Source organism: Temnothorax curvispinosus, unplaced genomic scaffold (assembly GCF_003070985.1).
Source record: "Temnothorax curvispinosus isolate PA1 unplaced genomic scaffold, ASM307098v1 QBEX01012990.1, whole genome shotgun sequence".
Taxonomy (NCBI): Eukaryota; Metazoa; Arthropoda; class Insecta; order Hymenoptera; family Formicidae; genus Temnothorax; species Temnothorax curvispinosus.
This window is the reverse complement of record NW_020222770.1, coordinates 721347-739698: the sequence shown is the minus strand read 5'-3', so window position 1 is coordinate 739698 and position 18352 is coordinate 721347. Positions and strand designations below refer to the sequence as shown.

General features: G+C 41.9%; 1 protein-coding gene across 3 annotated transcripts in view; it reads left to right on the top strand.

Moving 5' to 3' along the window:
• Window positions 1–18352, top strand: part of LOC112462972 (nuclear hormone receptor E75) — an 88901-nt gene that overhangs the window by 44580 nt on the left and 25969 nt on the right. The window contains exon 1 of one of the 3 annotated variants that reach the window (XM_025029076.1): window positions 2115–2353. The exons of the other annotated variants lie outside the window; for them this stretch is intronic. Coding sequence (XP_024884844.1) covers window positions 2191–2353 — 163 coding nt within the window. The 5' untranslated portion in view covers window positions 2115–2190. Of the gene's footprint in view, window positions 1–2114; window positions 2354–18352 lie in introns of those variants that run through there. 3 annotated transcript variants of the gene reach the window in all.

Here is an 18352-nt window from a genome sequence, read left to right as displayed (position 1 = left end):
TGGACTGTAAAAATATTATATAGCATCAATAAATTAAATGTAAAAGTCGCTGCCGCGTATCGTAAATAAAAAAGGTTTCAAAATTGGCCGAAAATAAAAGTGCCATCTTGTATCGTGTAACATCCGGAGATTAAAAAAGCCGATTTGTTCCGAATAGCCGCGTAACTGAGTCACTTCTTCGAAGGGACTAACGGGGAAATGCATAATAGTTTATGAGGCATCCTTTTTTGGACTTTGTTCCGGTGGTGCATGCTAGGCGCGAGACGTAATAAATCATAAGACTCCGATAAAAAAAAATGTAAATTCTAATAAATGTACATGTAAAATGTAAATGTTTAACGATCGGATGACAAGACGAAGAACGGAAAACAAGATATCAATCCTATCGAGAATTTTGAGTCATCCTGTATAAAATTGCGCGAGTGTGCGTTCGCTACGCACACACGCATGAAAGGATCTCCTGCTAAAGGCCTCGCGGTTCGCGTGCGATCCGTACGAAGGCGCCACTGCCTTTCGCGAATCTCCGCGGAAAAGTCGGTACAACAGAGAATTCACATCTCGCGGGTCGGTATCGATGCGATAAAACAGCGAGATAATGTAACGTTGAAAAAGGACCCATCGATCCTGTCTGATTTTCGAAAAAACGCACGATTTAATTTTTCCGACTAGCCTGTCAAAGTAACGTGCTTCTACCTAAAATACAAGATTTAAGCATAAAAAGAACAGCCGTAAATATTAGGTTTATGACAACTAGGTTTTATTATTGTATTGTGTTACGACTTGCCTTGAGCCTTTCGAATAGAAATAGTGTGATTGTTCCGAATAACTGTTTAATTTACCAGTTTCGTCCTGCGATGGTATTTTTTCGGTGCACTGATTCGCGCCAAATTTTCTATTGACGAGTGCGAGCTTTACCGCAACTTAACGTTATACAGAACGTTTGGTTGATTTACGCAACGGCGACGTATCAAGGATAAGAAAACAAAATTTAAAAAAGGGGGGAAAAAATTACTTAAAGCAGTGACTTGACAGATGTAGCGAAAGGTCGGTGAATGTAGCAAATAATTAGAGCGCTGACTTGCGCGATACATTGACGTCAAGCTTAAACCCTTACGCAATGCCTATAGATGAACGCATTTCTGCATATGGTATCTATTTTTAGTTGATCCGTGTCGGGAGTGTCCCACTTGCGACGGTATACGGTCATACAAGTTTGTGATAATGGCGAGAGATATGAAGTATCACCTGCGCGTGAAATAAATATAATATGAACTTTTAAATCGATTACAGCTTTCAATAAACGGGTTTTATCGCATACTTTCGTATGATTCAATTACACTAATAGTCGCCCTTGATCTTTTTCGTTGTAAGCAAGTCGATTTTGATCAACAAACTCGCGATACTAATAGGTATATGTATTGTCAAACAATTAAACTATATTAGCAAAATAATTATATAAATTACATTAATAAAATAAAATTAGTATAACAGTCGATAATACTTCTCTTCTCTTTGAAACGTTGCCCTCTCATTGATATTAATGATATTTATTAATACATAGCTATATATATGTTAGTTGATACCATCTTGGACGATCGTATCGATTAACATCGCTGGATGTATCATTGTTCGTGCGTTTAATACTAACAATCTGTTGTTAGTTATTGATGACTTCCACTTATAGCCTTCTATTCTATTTTTATCCTCCGCCGTCGCTATTTCTCGCTGATGGGTTTATATCGCTCGTAAACGGATGTTATAAATGTGCATCGGTAATTTGCGGAATCTGAAGATTGCGAAAAGTAAAAGAATAATCTATATCATAATCTCATAATCGTTGAGCTATTAATTAAAAGGTATCCTTGTGACGTGATGGAAAATCCTAATATATCGCGTATGAGAGCGCGGTAATTTAATTTCAAATTTATTCGATCCGTTTTAATTTTATTCGCTCATTCCATTAATCTTGCAATTTTCCAAAAGGAATTAAACACACTCGCACACACATCCGCGTCCAAGTTAAGCTTCCCCCAAATAGCGTGGGCACGCTGACGCCTGCGCAAAAAGCCCCGCGTTCATCCCGCATTTCACCCTGCTGCATCATTCATGGTCATATCAACCCTCGGATACGCATTAACTTTCCATCGCGGCGGAGCAGCGTTTTGACGCCGTTGTGTCATCGGCGCGGGTATGTCGGCAATCGTGATGCGTGATAACGCGAGCGAGAACGCGACCGTTCGCGGACCGATCGTCGGATACAGCAGCAGCCGGGGTCCGGCCGTCGTCAGCGAGACGACCGCGATCGTAATCACCGAGACGCAGAAAGCCGAGAGACCTCACCAACACGTTAAAGGTTCGTTCTCTACTCTCATCATAATGTCTGCTAAGTGTACCGGCTTTCGGCGCGATATCACATTCATAAACTCTCCAAATAGTTGGGATCTTTTGAGCGAGCGTGAAAAAAATAGTGCTCATTCAGCGAGTGTAAACATATATAGTATTGTCCCATCTAGCCGATCTTGCCGGAATCTCGTATCCCTTCTATTCATCAATATTACGGAAAGAGCTCTATATATTATTACAATTACTTTGCTATTCCTATTGTTACAATTTATTGTCTCGGCGAGGTCATTTCTTTAGAAGGATGTGTTGCTCAACATCGCCGTTCCGCGCAGGATCGGTCGCTGATGTAGGATTGGACTAGTCTAATGATTCTTGGGTACCATATGATGTGATATTAAACATATTTCCCAACATGTGAATGTTTGCGCATCATCCATTTTTATCACAGTTATATGTGAAGCCATCAAAACATCGGAGACTGTACTACAAATTATTACTCTGTTCATTTACGCAACAACTAAACTGCCTACTCTCAGATACATTTTCATTGATATTAGCTGACGTGGATACTTGATATGTTAATTATCATTGCGAAAAGATATTTGTCGGCTAAATAAAGTCCCTATCGTTAATCGCAACAATCATGGGCGTGTTAGAATTAAAGCTTGTTATCCCACGATTGCGTTATAGATTTTAGCTTTTGCTTGAAGCACCCATCCGTGCGCTTCTTCGAGCGAAGGATCATTCTTCTCATACGCAATTGGATGCATTTAGAGTATGCAACTTGCTCCGGGAAAAGCTTTGACACTGAGTCGTATCGATTTTACCTCGAGCGGAGCTCACGTGCTCGTTGACATTGACATTGTTCGCGGGCTTGCACGGACGCGGGCCTGCCATCTGTCGACCGCGAACCTTACATGCACCTGACGATTAACTTGCACGGTGTGCCGCGCGATGGCAGTTGCTTCGCTCAAGATATCGTCCCTTTAAATTCGCAGAAGCCGGGGGAAAAAAAACATGTTCTTTATGTAAAAGTATATTTTTTATTTGCATATATAAGGAAAGATATTCTTACTGTCATCGATACCCTAAGATTTATCTCGATGCAACTTGTTTTCCTTTCTAAATGTACTCAGTGATTTCAAATGTATCATTTTAAAAAAATCTAATGACTCAACAGCTTCCTAGGTGTTCAGTAGTTTCGCTCGTTTATCAGTTTTTAGGAAACTACCTACAATAATGAGTGTTATCTAAATGTGCCCTGCTTCTCTCCTTCTATCGCACGTCAGACTTTCTCATTTCAAGGATGTATCGAAATTCCTTAATCGTCGCGCGAAGTCAACAAGCATTAGATTTGCGCCGATAATCGTAATTTTTATCAAACCAGTGTCCACTCTCGCGGCAAATGCTCTCCTTCCAGCGAGATCCGACATCTAATCTCGATGCAAAATTATGTTCGCTACATGCCTGAGCACGCCTAGAGAGAGAGAAAGAAAAAAACCGTCTGGCAATAATAGATACGAGAGTGTACCAGTCGTAGGTTTCGCAATTGCTCGCAAAGGCTCATGGCCGTTGTTCTATGGCTATGTTGACTGAGCGCGAGGTCTACGCCCGCTGTCAATAATGTGCTCTTTTCGATAATACATCGTACATATACCCATTTGCTGTTAATTTACTTATTGATTCAGAATCGTCGTTGAAGAAAAGTGGCCGTTTCAGTAATCTTATCGGGGTACCATCTTATCGAAGCGTTATTAACGCCCGAATTTATGACTTCTACTCTACTTTTATCAAACGCCCTAGATGGATAAAAATCCAAAGATCCTCTACGGGCGACGCGAGCCGAGGTGAGAGTGCTTTCACCTTTCTCTCTGACGTTGTCTCTCTTCTCGGCCGTGCGACTCGCCTCCCGCTCGCTTCTCTTTCTCTCTCCCCTTGACAGCTTTTACTCTCGATCGCTCGCTACCTCTGCCACTTGGAGAAAGCTGCAGCTCTGACCTCGCGCTCGCGGCGACATTTCTTCTTTCTCGTCTTCGATCTCTCCCTTCCTTGCTCTCTCTTTCTCTCTCTCTCTCGCAGATCCTCTCGTACTTGTTGTCATTTTATCGACCCACCTATGGAGTTGCGTCACGTCTCGCAGCCTCGTACAACTTCGCCAGACTTTATCCGCGTGCGCAACACCTTTTTCATCATTTATATAAACGGATCGCCAAACTTCTTAAACGCGTCCCTCGTAAAGCCGAATGGTTCTTGATTTAACGCGAACGATTAGTCAATCACCAAGGACGCATTAATCAGTCGCATTTCGTTACATCTTGCAAAACTTCCTTTTTTTTTTTAAATCGAAATAGTTATTAAATCTTTAGGCAAAAACAGGAATATTACTCATATTCATGTTCAATGTTAATTATAGATGGATAAGAGCTAATCGTTTAAAAAAAAAGACAGATATTAATATGTATCGATGATTGAGAATACATTTTTCTTATTTTTTTGATATTATAATTTTATAAATGGTTTTTGCAACGAAAATGAAATATAGCGATATACTTTTAACGATTACTTATGGACGTGCTCAGTATCTGAATAGCGGTCAAGCTGCCGAGTCTCAAACTCGACGAACTTTGAACGTCCTTAGACAAGAGCGAAACTTCCTCGCGCGACGCGTCTCGCAAGTGAGGCGATCGTTTTTACAGTCAAGCATGCCCAACGTGGTATTGAGCAACAGCAAACGGACCTCGGCCGTCCTGGATGTCGGCCGGTAACCCCGGCCGAATCAAGGCCGCGGTACACCGACGCTGTCGGCTCTTACTTTCACGCGTTAGACGGCGTTTGTTCTACTCCACGTATCGATGACGACGTAACGTCATCGTGCAGCTCAACCTAAATGCTTGGTCACCAACGTGGATCAATGCTAGCTGCTAACCATTTACCCGATGGCCTTTCTATTATATTATTTTACACATCTATTTCATGTGTATTATAAAAAATGGTGCAATTTTCTAGATTAGATATATAATATAAAGAAGAAATTAGAAAAAGTCTCAAGTGGTTTTATCGAACTCTAATCACATTTGATCAAAAATATTGGGATCACGATTAAGGCAAATTAAACCTATTAATTAACGGATTCGTTAAAAATATATATATATTAAAGACGTTAAATCATTTTAGGACATCAGAAATCATCTCTTACATCAGACTTCTTTTTGTCTCCGCCAGTTTCTCGGCTATTACCCACCTAACACGAATAACTTAGCACCGCTTACGTCAGCAGAGACTGCGGGTGCCGGAGAACACCTCTCCTCCGGCATTCTGTTAACTCCGCGGTAAACAGTGGTTTGTACTCCTCGTGTCAGCAACAGGCGCAACCAGGCCATGCCTACGACCCGATGGCCTTGCTTTACGCGTTGGACCGCGTCGTCTTGCGAAACCGGCCTGCTCGATTATTTTCGATCGCATGGCACCTCTCTTCGTCCATCCTGCTTGCTTTTGCGACACCTACTTTTATAAAATGGCGAACCGAAAGTAATGTCCGGCAGTAAAAACGACACCGTCTTCAAATAATGATCGTAAAACGAAGCTGTCCGAAACGCGTTTGATGCGTTGAATATTTATCAAATATCTCTTTTCACGTGCCAGATTCGGCAAATCGATTTAAAACGGGCCGGGCGTACGACCGGGTGTAACTGCCGTTTCCGTGTTCTAACTCGATTCTATCCTTTCTACGTAGAAAGTTTCTTGCGTTTGCATCGCATCGATCGTATGTAGTAATAATACTTTTGCCGACTTGTCGTCCGTCTGCGATATTTCTGCCATCGGGTTAGAAAGTTTTCGGAGATAGTGAAAATCGAAAGTAGTTTACGCGGCGGCGACTTGTCGCGGAAAGGCCTCGCACCAGAGACGCGCGCCGCTCTTGCTTTTCTCCGGGATTCAATTACGATTAATGAGTGCGGGCAACGTGTCCGATTGCGGACTGTACGCGAGACTTGCGCAATGTGCGAGAGTGCGGCGACAGCGTCCTCAATAAATTTTCAGTTCAGCAATGCCGAGCTGGTCATTGCCCCCGACCTATTTGCGCGCCAACTCGGCGGCCAAGCTCTCCCCCTATTTCGCTCTCCTTTCTACCTCCCTTCCCCGCCGTTCCCCGTGTACCGCGTGGCGATATGTATTGTACCTCTTTTGAAAAATAGGTGAATTATAAAAAGAAATCGACGGGATTTATCTCACGTTTTATTCGAACGTCTATATATAATCGTTGCCCGGATAATCTCTTTTATATCAAATTTTGAAAATAAAAACTTTATAGGGAAGAGGTAATCGAACTCTCATTGTGCGCTCCAGATTAATTAAGAAGTACATAGGCGAGACAAATGGCGATAGCTTTGTGATTGTACCCGTGTAAACGATTATGTACGCGCGATAAGAATAATAACTTCCACATTATGCGGCGCGCGGAGCAATAAAACGCCATCAAACTTCTCAGACATCATGCAGACTCTTCGTACACGTTTGCCCGACGTGCGAGATTATATCGATTACACGTAATGACGATGGAAATCATTAACGCGATACTCGCTTCGTTCGTTCTTCCTTCTTTCTTGGTCGAGTTCGTTCGCCTCTCCCGGTCATACCCTAAGCGTAGCCGTTGCGTGATAAACGCACACTCTGTTAGAACGATCTCTGCGAAGAAAATCCATTATTATCTCGCCGTACTAATGACATTGTGAACCGCAACTTTGCTTCCCCGTAATCTCGCCTAAGGATTCACCGTTAAACCGATGCACGATAAAAAACAAAATTGCGTGGAATATCACCCCAAGATCCGTGTTAGTTCCGCATACTATGATACTTTTGCCAATATTTATTTTTATATTTCATATTTACATAATTTTACGGATATTTATTTTTATATTCTTTTGTCCAGCATTTTGTTACATATAGTCTACAGTCTATACAATGCAGATTTGTATAGTTGGTACCATGCATAATTGGTATTCGATTATTTTAATTCAACATAACATCGGTATTGTTTTTGGATTAACTCGCTTCAAGCATATACTCATCAGGAAGGGTGATAAAATTTTATTTACATAATAATTAATTTTCACCCATTATCCCACAATTTTACAACAGTAACCTAATTTCTTATTTGATTGACGAGCTCGACCTTATTTTCGATCTGCGATAAAATCTCTTATTCGACGAAAGAAATTGTGGCGCAGTGTTCAAGTGCCAGTTTTCGTGATCGCGGGTATTCAGAGATTAATCAATCAATTTCCGGTTACGTCATTTGACCACGCGCTGAAAGGAGAAAGATAAAGATCTACCGTGGACATATCGATAAGGTGCGTCCAGCGTGACCGCGTATGCGCACCATTGCGCGACATTCGTACGTGAGTCAAGTACATTGACACGCAATATTCGCGGAGGGCAGGGACAAGAGGAGCCATAGGTCACTCACCGCCGCGTGTATCGCTCGCGCGTCGCCCCTCACTCTCTTCTCCACACGCGTTAAACTCACGTACAGCTAGCGCGCGAACACCCGCCGCCGTCGCCGTCGCCATCGCCGCCACGCGTTATCCTTGACGCGTGCACCTACCTTCTCGTTCGTCTCAGGATTCCACGTATAACGGAATCACGGAGTTCGTTTAGTACACGTGCCAGAATCTATTCGTAAAGTCCGAGCGTGTCGATCGATGGTAGCGAGAGCTTTTCGCGGGGAATTAATTTTGATCGAGATGAACGTATCACGATCGAGGAAGTTGATTTATATTTAATGTAACGATCATATTTCGCTATTTACGTTATTATCTGTGCGTTTATCTGGTATGCGATCTATATGATTCATAGCGAATCAGTTTCAAATTATAATGAATCAATTTTAGTCAAATTTAAAACTTTAAATCTATCAAGGCTGTGATTGACAACGTCATCCTACATCACCGGAGAGATTTTTACTTTTGTTTTTATATTAGATTATATTAGATTAAATTTCTGTATCAGAGCGAGGTGTCCTCGCGCTCTGAAGAAGATGAATAATCTTGATGTAATAAGAAACGCGCGTCTCCCACTACTTTTAGGACGCGCTAACAATCGAATGTTCTAGCGTCGCACCTTTTAATCAGAGCACGATGAAGCGGTTGAAAACGCACGAAAGCAACATTTGTAAACACCAAAACACTTTCGGTCAGCCAAACAGTAGAGGCCCGCGGCATGACTCATCCCCAGAATTCGTGACGTTAGATTCACATTAGGCTGCGTGACACGAATATGATCTAACGTGCAAATCGTCAGTAAATTAACTGAACTCTTCTCGCTGTTTCTATTTAAATACTTTAACATTGCGATTAGTTTATTTTTTTCGGTTTTTTTTCATTTGGATCAACGTATTGTTTTATCGCACGTTTTATCTCCACCAGCAGATCTTCGAAAATGCAAGCTCACGATTAATTATCGATGTTTAACATCGGGACGGCGTGCACATGCTTCCTTCGAAGGGAAATAAAGGAAGAAAGAAAAGAAAAAGAAATGGGAGCGCGTCTCATTTTATGGTGGATATGCGAGGCGGAGGAAACTTTCGCGGAGCCGGATCGTGGCCATTGGCATTTCGTCACTGGCCAACCAGGTTGAATAACCGGCGTTACGTCATCGCGGTACGCGTTTGCAGACAGCCAGGAGGAAAGGGGGGCAAGAGTGCCAACGGGAAGCAGCGACGGAGTAAGAAGGCGGCAAGGGACGAATGTAGAGAGGCGGGGAGACTATGGAGGTCGATCACCTACGTACGGGAGTCAGTGACACCTCGTGATGAGGACGCTCTTTTTTTCTCCCCTCCCCCTCTCCACCTCTCTCTTCGCGCCACGCTTCGAGCAGACTCGCCAAATCCACGACAATGTCCTCCGTGTGGAGGCCGCGCGCGTGTACGAACCAAGGAAACGATCTCGCCGAGTCACGTGGCTGAATTCGACGTGCGAATATCTCGGTGCCCCAGACAGGAAGAACTCCGATTTGGAGTTTGGGCACTCTCGTAGCGCAAATGTGGGTGAGATCATCCCGACTAGATAGCCACGCGAATAGATAGAGATGTTGCCGGATCTTTCAAGATGTTACATCACGTCTGAGCGATCGGATTGGTTAAATCTATTTACAGAGAAATATGCTAATCAAGACAACTGTAATGGTTCCGGAATTTACCACAAATTTCTACTTATATATTAGGCCGGCTCGGCCTTGTTGGGTCAATGGCTCGTCGTCGGGCTACTAACTCTTTCGACATATTACGCCACCAAGCAGAATCTACCTTTCGGTGTAGTGTGTCATGCGAGGGGTCAAGGGCCTCGACGGTTGTTATTGTTCTCGAATCGTCTCGAATTACGATGTCGAAATGCCGAGACAATTACGTTTGGTAAGCAGTCTTCGTAGCCGATAGTATTTCACTCGCTTAATTGAACATAATTCTTACCAAATATCATGTTATACTGTTTACTTCAAACTATTATGGTCGAAAACACGTGGCATTTTATCGTTATTTCCTTCTTGCATAACCGCAATCGTACAATCGTAAACCAGTTATTTATTATCTCGCGATTAATTTTCCGCTGAACAATCCCTCAGACTCGCTTTCATCCGAATCGAGGATCTCGTTGGCAGGTGCCCTTTTGCCAACGTAGTCGGCCGAATCACGTAGGCGGTACGCTGGTGAGATCTAATGCTAATGGTTCCGAAGCTGGATCTCTCGATAGAAGCGGGTCAATCCGAATCGGGATCACGTCTCACGAGTCAACATGAACAAAAGAATCGATCTGAGGACGAGACTTGATAAAAAAATTGCCAGCAAATGTGAAAACTTAAAATCAACAAAATAACCACGATCACTATGGCGCTAGAAGTATATCTCGATATTAAAATATAATTTTCATTTACTCATTGTAGAAAAATTTTATATAACGCCTAATTTTTTAAATAAAAAATTACGTTAAAAATATTTATTACATCAAACAGAAAAAAATTGCAAAAAATTAGTTTGCTCAGAAAGATTCTAAATTTTCATAATAAAAATAAATCGCAGTCTAATGACCGCGACAGAAATTAGAAAATAGAGCGTTTAAATCGGCATGCAATCATCCGTTAGTGATCTAAAAATAGGTCGGCAAGCTGCGGCTAACTTCCTCGTTCATTGTCGCGAATTCGGTTCGCCTAACTGTAGATCCGCCGTGCACTAGCCGTGCACATGCCACATGGTGAGAGGTCGATGCATCGTTAGGAGCAACCGCAATGACGCCGTGTATATGCGCGAACGCGCAAGACTTGCTGCATTCAGCCGATGAGCTTCTGCCGTTCCTTTAACTTTTCCGATTCGCAAATCTTCTCTCCAGCACAAAGACACGCATAACTCGATTGGATATGAATAAAATCGCTTGGCAAAATATAAATAAATAATAAAATTAAAAAATTATTTTTTATATTTTTGAAGTTTAAAAAAAGATTTCAATTTTTACTGTCATAAGATTCCATAATTCTCTAAAAATCACAACTTAAATAAAATATAAATATAAAAATTATTAATCTTTTTTTGTATTCAACAGAATATATTCTTCTAGATTCCCTTTTATACGCTCGCTATTGTAAAAATATCGTAGAGTTTGATAAATCCATGATATTCGTACTAAGATCAATCGCAATATACTATAGATATTAATGAAATATGAGACTTATTTAAAATAGGTCCCTCGAGGACCGCTAGTACGAAATCAGTTGAAACAACGTGATTACGTAACGACCAAAGTAGGCAAGCGCAAATTTGGTTATTCGGTCAGCGGCGCGCGTCGCGGGCCAATGAGCGCACGGAACGGGCCAGCTTTGCAAGGCGCCACGTGCTCTCGCGTCGAGACGCGAGTAACTCTACTACAATTTCAAAAGTATTTTTAAACTATATTGCAATCAAGGGTATCCAGTTGCACCTATTGTCTATTGTATATATCGTGACTGTCGATAAGAAGACTTTATTAATCCAACATTAATAATCATATCGCTGAATATGAAAGGAAAAGTGGATGAAAGATTGTGTTACTTTCCAATTTTTCATATTAAAATTCGAAAAATATTAAGTATTCAGTCGCATTGGAATTTCTGCAGGATCTCACAGTTTCACTAATTATAATAATATACATATGTATCTACATTATAGTATGTATACCATTTAATTATAATAATTTATCTACTGTTAACTTCAATATTGTTATAATATATTCCTTTCGTTTACTTATTCCATAAAAATACGACTTTACATCGATGTTTTACAATATGGCTGTCATTCTTTAGATCGTGCGGTTCCTCGTGGTTTCTCGGGTGAATTGACACCAACTGTGCCTCTTCTAACGTTCCGTCCAGTACTCTTCATTCCTCGCGCAGACATCGCGCGCGTGTTTCGCACGATGCACCGACATAGTGCATCGGGTTCAGTGAACCCGACCTGACCCTCGCTATATCGATGCTAATGCGGGACCACGCCAACGCACCATGGGGACCGACCGGTGCCCGTCCCATCGGCCGCTCGTTACCGCAAGCGGGCCTCCTAACAGCCCGGAAGGGACGCGTTCGCGAGCAGAAAGTCGCGAACGCGCGGTCGTCCTCCCGTTGAAACGGGAATAGGCCGTTCGTAAATTTAAAATACCGGATTCGTAGCTGTTTCAAGCTCAAGTTATTGCACTATAGGCGAGTTCGTGCGATGCGCTCGCATCTATAGAAAAATATTACAGGCTTGTTAGTTGATCGGATTCCTCGTATACACTCCGCGAGCAAAATAGGCAACCTGCTGAATAACTCTCGAGTCATTCCCGATCCAAGAAAACAAGAAAATGATAAGATCTCTCTGTTTCTCGTATTATCTCGTCGCTCGCTAGTAGGTATACGAAAAATACGTATCGCATCGCCAAGCCGTACTCGTCATGCGACGGCGATTGGCTTTCCCAGATATACTCTCTCACGAGACTTTCTCCGGCACGCTATCGCACATTGTTTCGTGACACTCTCGCCGTGAAGCGAACATTCGCCTTACGAAGCAACGTGTAATTATACAAACGCTCTATCTTTGAGACGCGTAACTTAATACGTCGATGAAGCAACGTCGACGCGCGCGCTTGGCCGTTTAATTTCCTTTCCCGTTCGTCAAGGCGGGATCACGAGAAAATAGCAACGGCGCGCAACCTATTTTAGAAGATGGGACGAGGATGAAATTTGAACGAAATCTCGCGCGATTACACAAGCCCGCAGTTTCGCGCATCCTTTTGTTCCGCGACGCATAACTTTGTCCCTGTTCTCTCTGTCATCTAGTCCAACCACCGCGTTCTCCCGTCCGCCCCGCGTCTCCGCGCGTTTTATCTTCGGTGGATGTGGAGCAATATGGTTGGAGGTGACTGACCGACGTCCAGTTGCGTTCACTAACCTCCCTCCTCCCATTCCTCTACACCCGCGAACCGTCACGGCTGGTCTCCTCCCATTTTCGCGCTCGCGCTCGTCGCGCAGCACTCCAAGCACGCGAATAAGCGAGCACTCGATGCCCCGAGTGGACTCGATTGCACCGCCGGTACTTATGAATTTAGAGCGCTCGGCAGATCTGGAGCACAGTCAGGTTTAGCCGTGCACGCGGTCTTTGTTCCTCCCCTCCTCACGGAGAATTCTCATTTTTACTCCAGCCATCCGTCTCGTTCTCGCTCCGTCGTCGTGGATGTTAAATCGATGCTCGAGACGTTTCTGCACTAGTACGAGTATAACTCAACAGTCTATCGGCATATGCCAAACATTGTTTGGAGGAATAAAGCTATATAATATATAATCGTGCCTAGTAGTTTTAACAATTGTTTTGCTTTTCATAATAAATCTTTCGTCTTTAGATCGGAAAGTAAAATCGATAATTGCAACACAATAAATTCAAGGGTCTTTTCGCATTTAATCTAAGCAAACATCTTTAAACTGAGAATTACCGGAAGTTTTCGCGAAACAATCGAAATTTCGTTGCCACGATAAACGTTCGATTATCAGAATGATCACTTCAGTTACAGTCTAGATTACATTTGATACATTGGCGCGTAACAAGGCGAACAATTACGCTCCCTGAAGAATACCGATGAGTGAACCGTTTAGAATTTCCGTTCCATCTCGCGTCGTCGAGATGTACTAGATATATTATAATTCGGAGAAATTACGATCCTATTTGATTAAGCTTTTGCACATTTTACTTTTATTCGCGGTCTAATTTTGAGTTCATTTATCATTATTTTCTTTGTCAGAGTAAATATCTCGCGATAAAATAAAATTATTCGCGTTATGATCGTAAATAAAAAATTGCCATTTTGTTGTGATAAAATTTATGATTTAATAATTGAATAGGGGATATATGATAACTACCCCCCTACTAGTACTGCGGGGTGAACGTACGCGGCATTAGTGTGCATGCGTACGGATTGCTGAAACCCACCGCCCTGACGGCGCTTCGCGTGTGTGCACATGATGGTCGAGGGTCGTGCCGATGACCGATCAAAGAAGAGTTCGCGTTGTGAATACGTGATACGTAACCGTCCAAGGCACACGGCCACTGACCGACGCCGAAGCGGCTCAGTCCGAGCATTGTCCTCGCCATTTCTCGCCCCAGCACCGAACTTATACTTATTGCATTCGCTTCACAAAACAAGAACGGACACCCGGACCTATTTACGATATCAAGCATTTAACGGGAGCTTTAGTAAAAAAGAATTTCATCTGGTGAAAATTATAGAATCTTAGCGAATTAAATTCTAAGTCTAAAAATAAATGACAAAAGTTTGTTCAGTCTCAGTATTGATCGTATTCAATAAAAATCATCTATGGATCAAAGTTTCTCATAAAAAAGATAAAGGCGAAAACTGGTAGTCGATGTCCTTTAGAATCCTTCTCATGCTTGCCGAGGGCAATTTGCGTGAAGACGATCATCGAATCCCAAGGTAGACGACTTCAAGGACTGATAGACAAAAAACTACGCAAAAAATATATTCACGGTCACCGTTTAATTTAATACTCGTCGCGATTGGATGAAAAATCGAAGAACGAGTAGTTAAATTGCTTAATTCATGCGCGATTAACACGAGTTATAGGTCAAGTCAGTTAAATTTTTACGCAATACTCCCTGACAAATTTTGCGAATCCAATCCTATTTTTTTTCTTGCTTCTTCGTCGAAGCACTAAAAATTCATCGTATATTTAATGTTATCTTATCTTGCCTTCGTATATCATTTTGAAAATTAAGAAAATTTTCATCCGTGAAAGATCGCTGGACCACAATTCCGCGAGTCCACGTGTACGGTAAATCTGATGACACGCGTTACACCTATTTCACCTGCAGCCTGCTTGTAACGAGTCGCACGCACGTGCGTACAGCTAGCGTGCGAAGCTATAAATGTTGAAACGTATGACCCGGTGCGTCACTGGCCTGAGCAGATCGGACAGAATAGATTAGCATGGGATACGAATCACATTGATACGAAAGACCGTGATTCACTGGTGAATTTCATACGTAAACCTCGCACGTAAACCTCTTTACTACCAGACCGGACTTCCGGGTCTCTTGCTATTGCTTAATAATTATGTAAAATCTTTACCGCGAGATACTATCGATAAATTTAATTCAAGGACAATACTAACAAGGATAAACGAAAACCGTGCATCCTAATTATATTATGACTGGCAAAAAAAAAAACCAGAAGACCTTCAACAGATAGAAGCAAGTCTCTACCTTCACTCTTCAGTATGATAAAATTTTTTCCAATTACGAATTCATATCATTATAAGTAATTATACAATGAAATTCATCTTTCATACATAAGTCTAATTGTAAGAAGCGATTAAAGCTGATTACTTCATCGGTGGTATATGTCGGAAACAATGGAAAACCGTGGTAGAAATCGTCAAGGGAATTTCCCTCAAAGAGAAGCAAAAGGAGTAAGGAGTAAGGAGAAAGAAGCAGAAGGAAGAAGAAAACGTGGCCGAGAAGGAAGGCGGAGGAGCGAGGCAAGGAGGCGAGCAGGCGTTCTCCGTTCATCGCAAGATTAGCCAACCTGGAAGAGGGCCGATGCCAGTGAACTCGGTTGGCCGGTCACTAACCAGGTAACCCACACTAGCAACGACGTCAATGTGCTATGCAGCAGCAACAGCAACGGTTACGCTACGGGCTTTTTCACCGTTTGTCAGGGGGCCCTCGCCCGCGGAGTGCATAGCCCTGGTTAGGTGTACCTTGAAGTAATTGCACACGAGATTTCTGCCTAACCTCCCTCCCCCCTGCCCGTCCCCTCAGCCTTCTCTCGTCCTTTCCTCCTATATTCCCGTACATCCTTCGTCAGGGAATTACCTCGATGCCGAGTCAACACCGCTCTCGCCTCTTCCGGGAACGGCGGAATCCACGCGGTTTATCAATTTATAGTTAGGTCTGGGAAGAGATTGGCGAGATAAATAAAAGAACAAGTGTCGTGAATCTCACGATATGAGAACTTTATTTCTTACTATTTCTAATTGTAAGTCACAAAGTTGGAATTTATTTATAAGCTATCGACCTGTTTGTTATCATCCATTTAAGGAAATATTCCAGATTGCAAAAGAAATTTCTATTTTGTACGTATATACGAATCTATCCATCATACGACAAGAAAGAGGATAGAAGAAAGCATATTTACATTTTATTGGAAAAATAACGTAACATTTTCGATTTTTTTAGTTATAATAATAATTGATACTAATGAGGTCATTGATTAATAATCTAATATAATGACTTATCTAAAGGAAGATATAAAAATTCGACGATTCAAAATTCAAAATTCTGAGGATTAAAGGATAATGGAAGATTTGAGGCTGCTGTAATAATTCAAAATTTTAAGAATCGAAAGAACTACACGCGCCCTCGCGAATTTCAGAACCAAAAGACTCGCTTAGTATCCACTCCATCGCTTTTCTCCCAAGATGCGGCGGTAAGAAATCGCAAGGAAGCGTCACGCGGTCGGCATGATTCCTCCCAGTTTCCGTGCGAGAAACCTCGAAGAAGCGTCGAGAAGTTCACGGTCAAGCGTCCCTTGAAGCAGCGTTACCTCGCGTATAGAGCGAACGTACGCGTGTATATGCCGTGTAATCGGAAAGAGAAGGCAACGAGAGAGCAGGAAAGGAAGAGGAACGCGAAGTAAAAGATCGAGGGAGGGAACGAGCGAGAGGCAAAGAGGAAGCCACGACGGCGAGCTAGTGGGGCTTGCAGTTTGTTGCCCGATGACCGAGTTCATCGCCTCCTTCTCGACGCCAGTGCCCCGAAATCGAGAATCTTCGATGGTCGAGCGAGTCGCGAAACGAGACTCGCTTTTTCATTGAAAGCTGCCGGAAAAGGAAATCGAAAAAGCGGCTCCCGTCGTGAAAGCTGCCACGTGGTCAAGAATAATTCTCACGCTGTAGTGACATACACAGCGCTCTTATTTTTATAATATAAGAAATTAAATGTATGATATATATTTTTCTTTTACAAATATTTTTCCTGAAGTATTTTAGAAAGCATAATCGGTACTCTTGTGTACGTATTCTCAAATATATTGCATATACTTCGATATATTTTGATTTTTCTAAAAATAAAAAATAATCGTGAGTATTTAACACGCTATTGATAGTAATAATGATTATAATTTTCTTCTATCTTTTAACGTTATTTATTAATTTAAAATGTGCCGAAAAGAAAGACCGATTGTTGTACACGGACAAAGAATCATTCCCGGTTTCATGATCGGTGGCGCAATGGCGGTCATGCGTCTTTCCACTACTACAGACGTTACGAAAACAGTGGTCACACCGAATGACGCAAAAGATCATTCAACTAACAAAACTGCGCAGGTAACTGCCATGTCTGTATTATAGTGGCAACGAACTTTCGACGATGTGGGTCACAAAAACAGGCTTCGCGCGCCAAGCACGCTTCGCTACGAAGCCCATTTCTGACTACTAGCAGAATTATCACATTATTTATCACGCTAAATATTCTCTAAAATAAATCAAATTTATAACCTGAAAAGATAAAGTTATGTTTTCATATTTCTTCAAGGTATTAATTTAATGTCTCGAGTTCGTCTTCTGTTTATATTAAATGTATAGACTGATATTCTCTTATGTGAATATAAAATTTCTTCCTTAAATTCCTGATAAATTTAAAATAATTCACACACACATTTATTTATTTATAATAATCAAAAACTCTTAATATATGAACCCTATGCTGTAGAAAAAGTCTACTCGTAAAAAAAATGTTGTATTTAATGAGAGCTCTTTAAACGCAACACATCGCTAGTGCATTTGCCAAAGGTCAACAACCGAACACGTTCGTGTTATTCGTACTCTAACGTATACATGTCTAAGACAAAAGAAGATAAGAGAGTTGCATACAATGCAGAATTTAGTGGCCTCTCGTGACATCACCAATTGCGACTCTTCTCACTCGCGTAGGAACTAAAAAAAAATAAAAAGATACAAATCGTGCAGAGAAGCTAGTGCAATACCAATAATGTACCGGCGATCCAGGGTCGACGGCCGACATTACAATCGTTATGTCATTCATGCTCTTACGCACGCACGTACCTCTTGCTACGCGAACGTACGAGCGCGTGGACTTGAGCGTACTTAAGCGTAGAAACGTAGAAGTACTGTTACGCGTCGCGTCTCGTACCCACGAAACGCGACGAATTTTCTCGACAACGAGTTATTTGTAAGCAGAGAGATCTCATATCGTCGACCATATGACGACATAGGTCACATTCATATTTTCGAGATATCATATCTGTGGTTTTCAGTCAGATCCTCTTTAAGATGGGTCTTTCCACAAATTTTTATTTACCAATTGTGAAGCGAGGCTCTGTTTAATCAATTTCTGATAATATGCGAGTTTACAGTAAACATGTTATTTTTGAAATTATGGAGAGAAAGAGAGAGAGAGAGAGAGAGAGAGAGAGAGAGGGAGAGA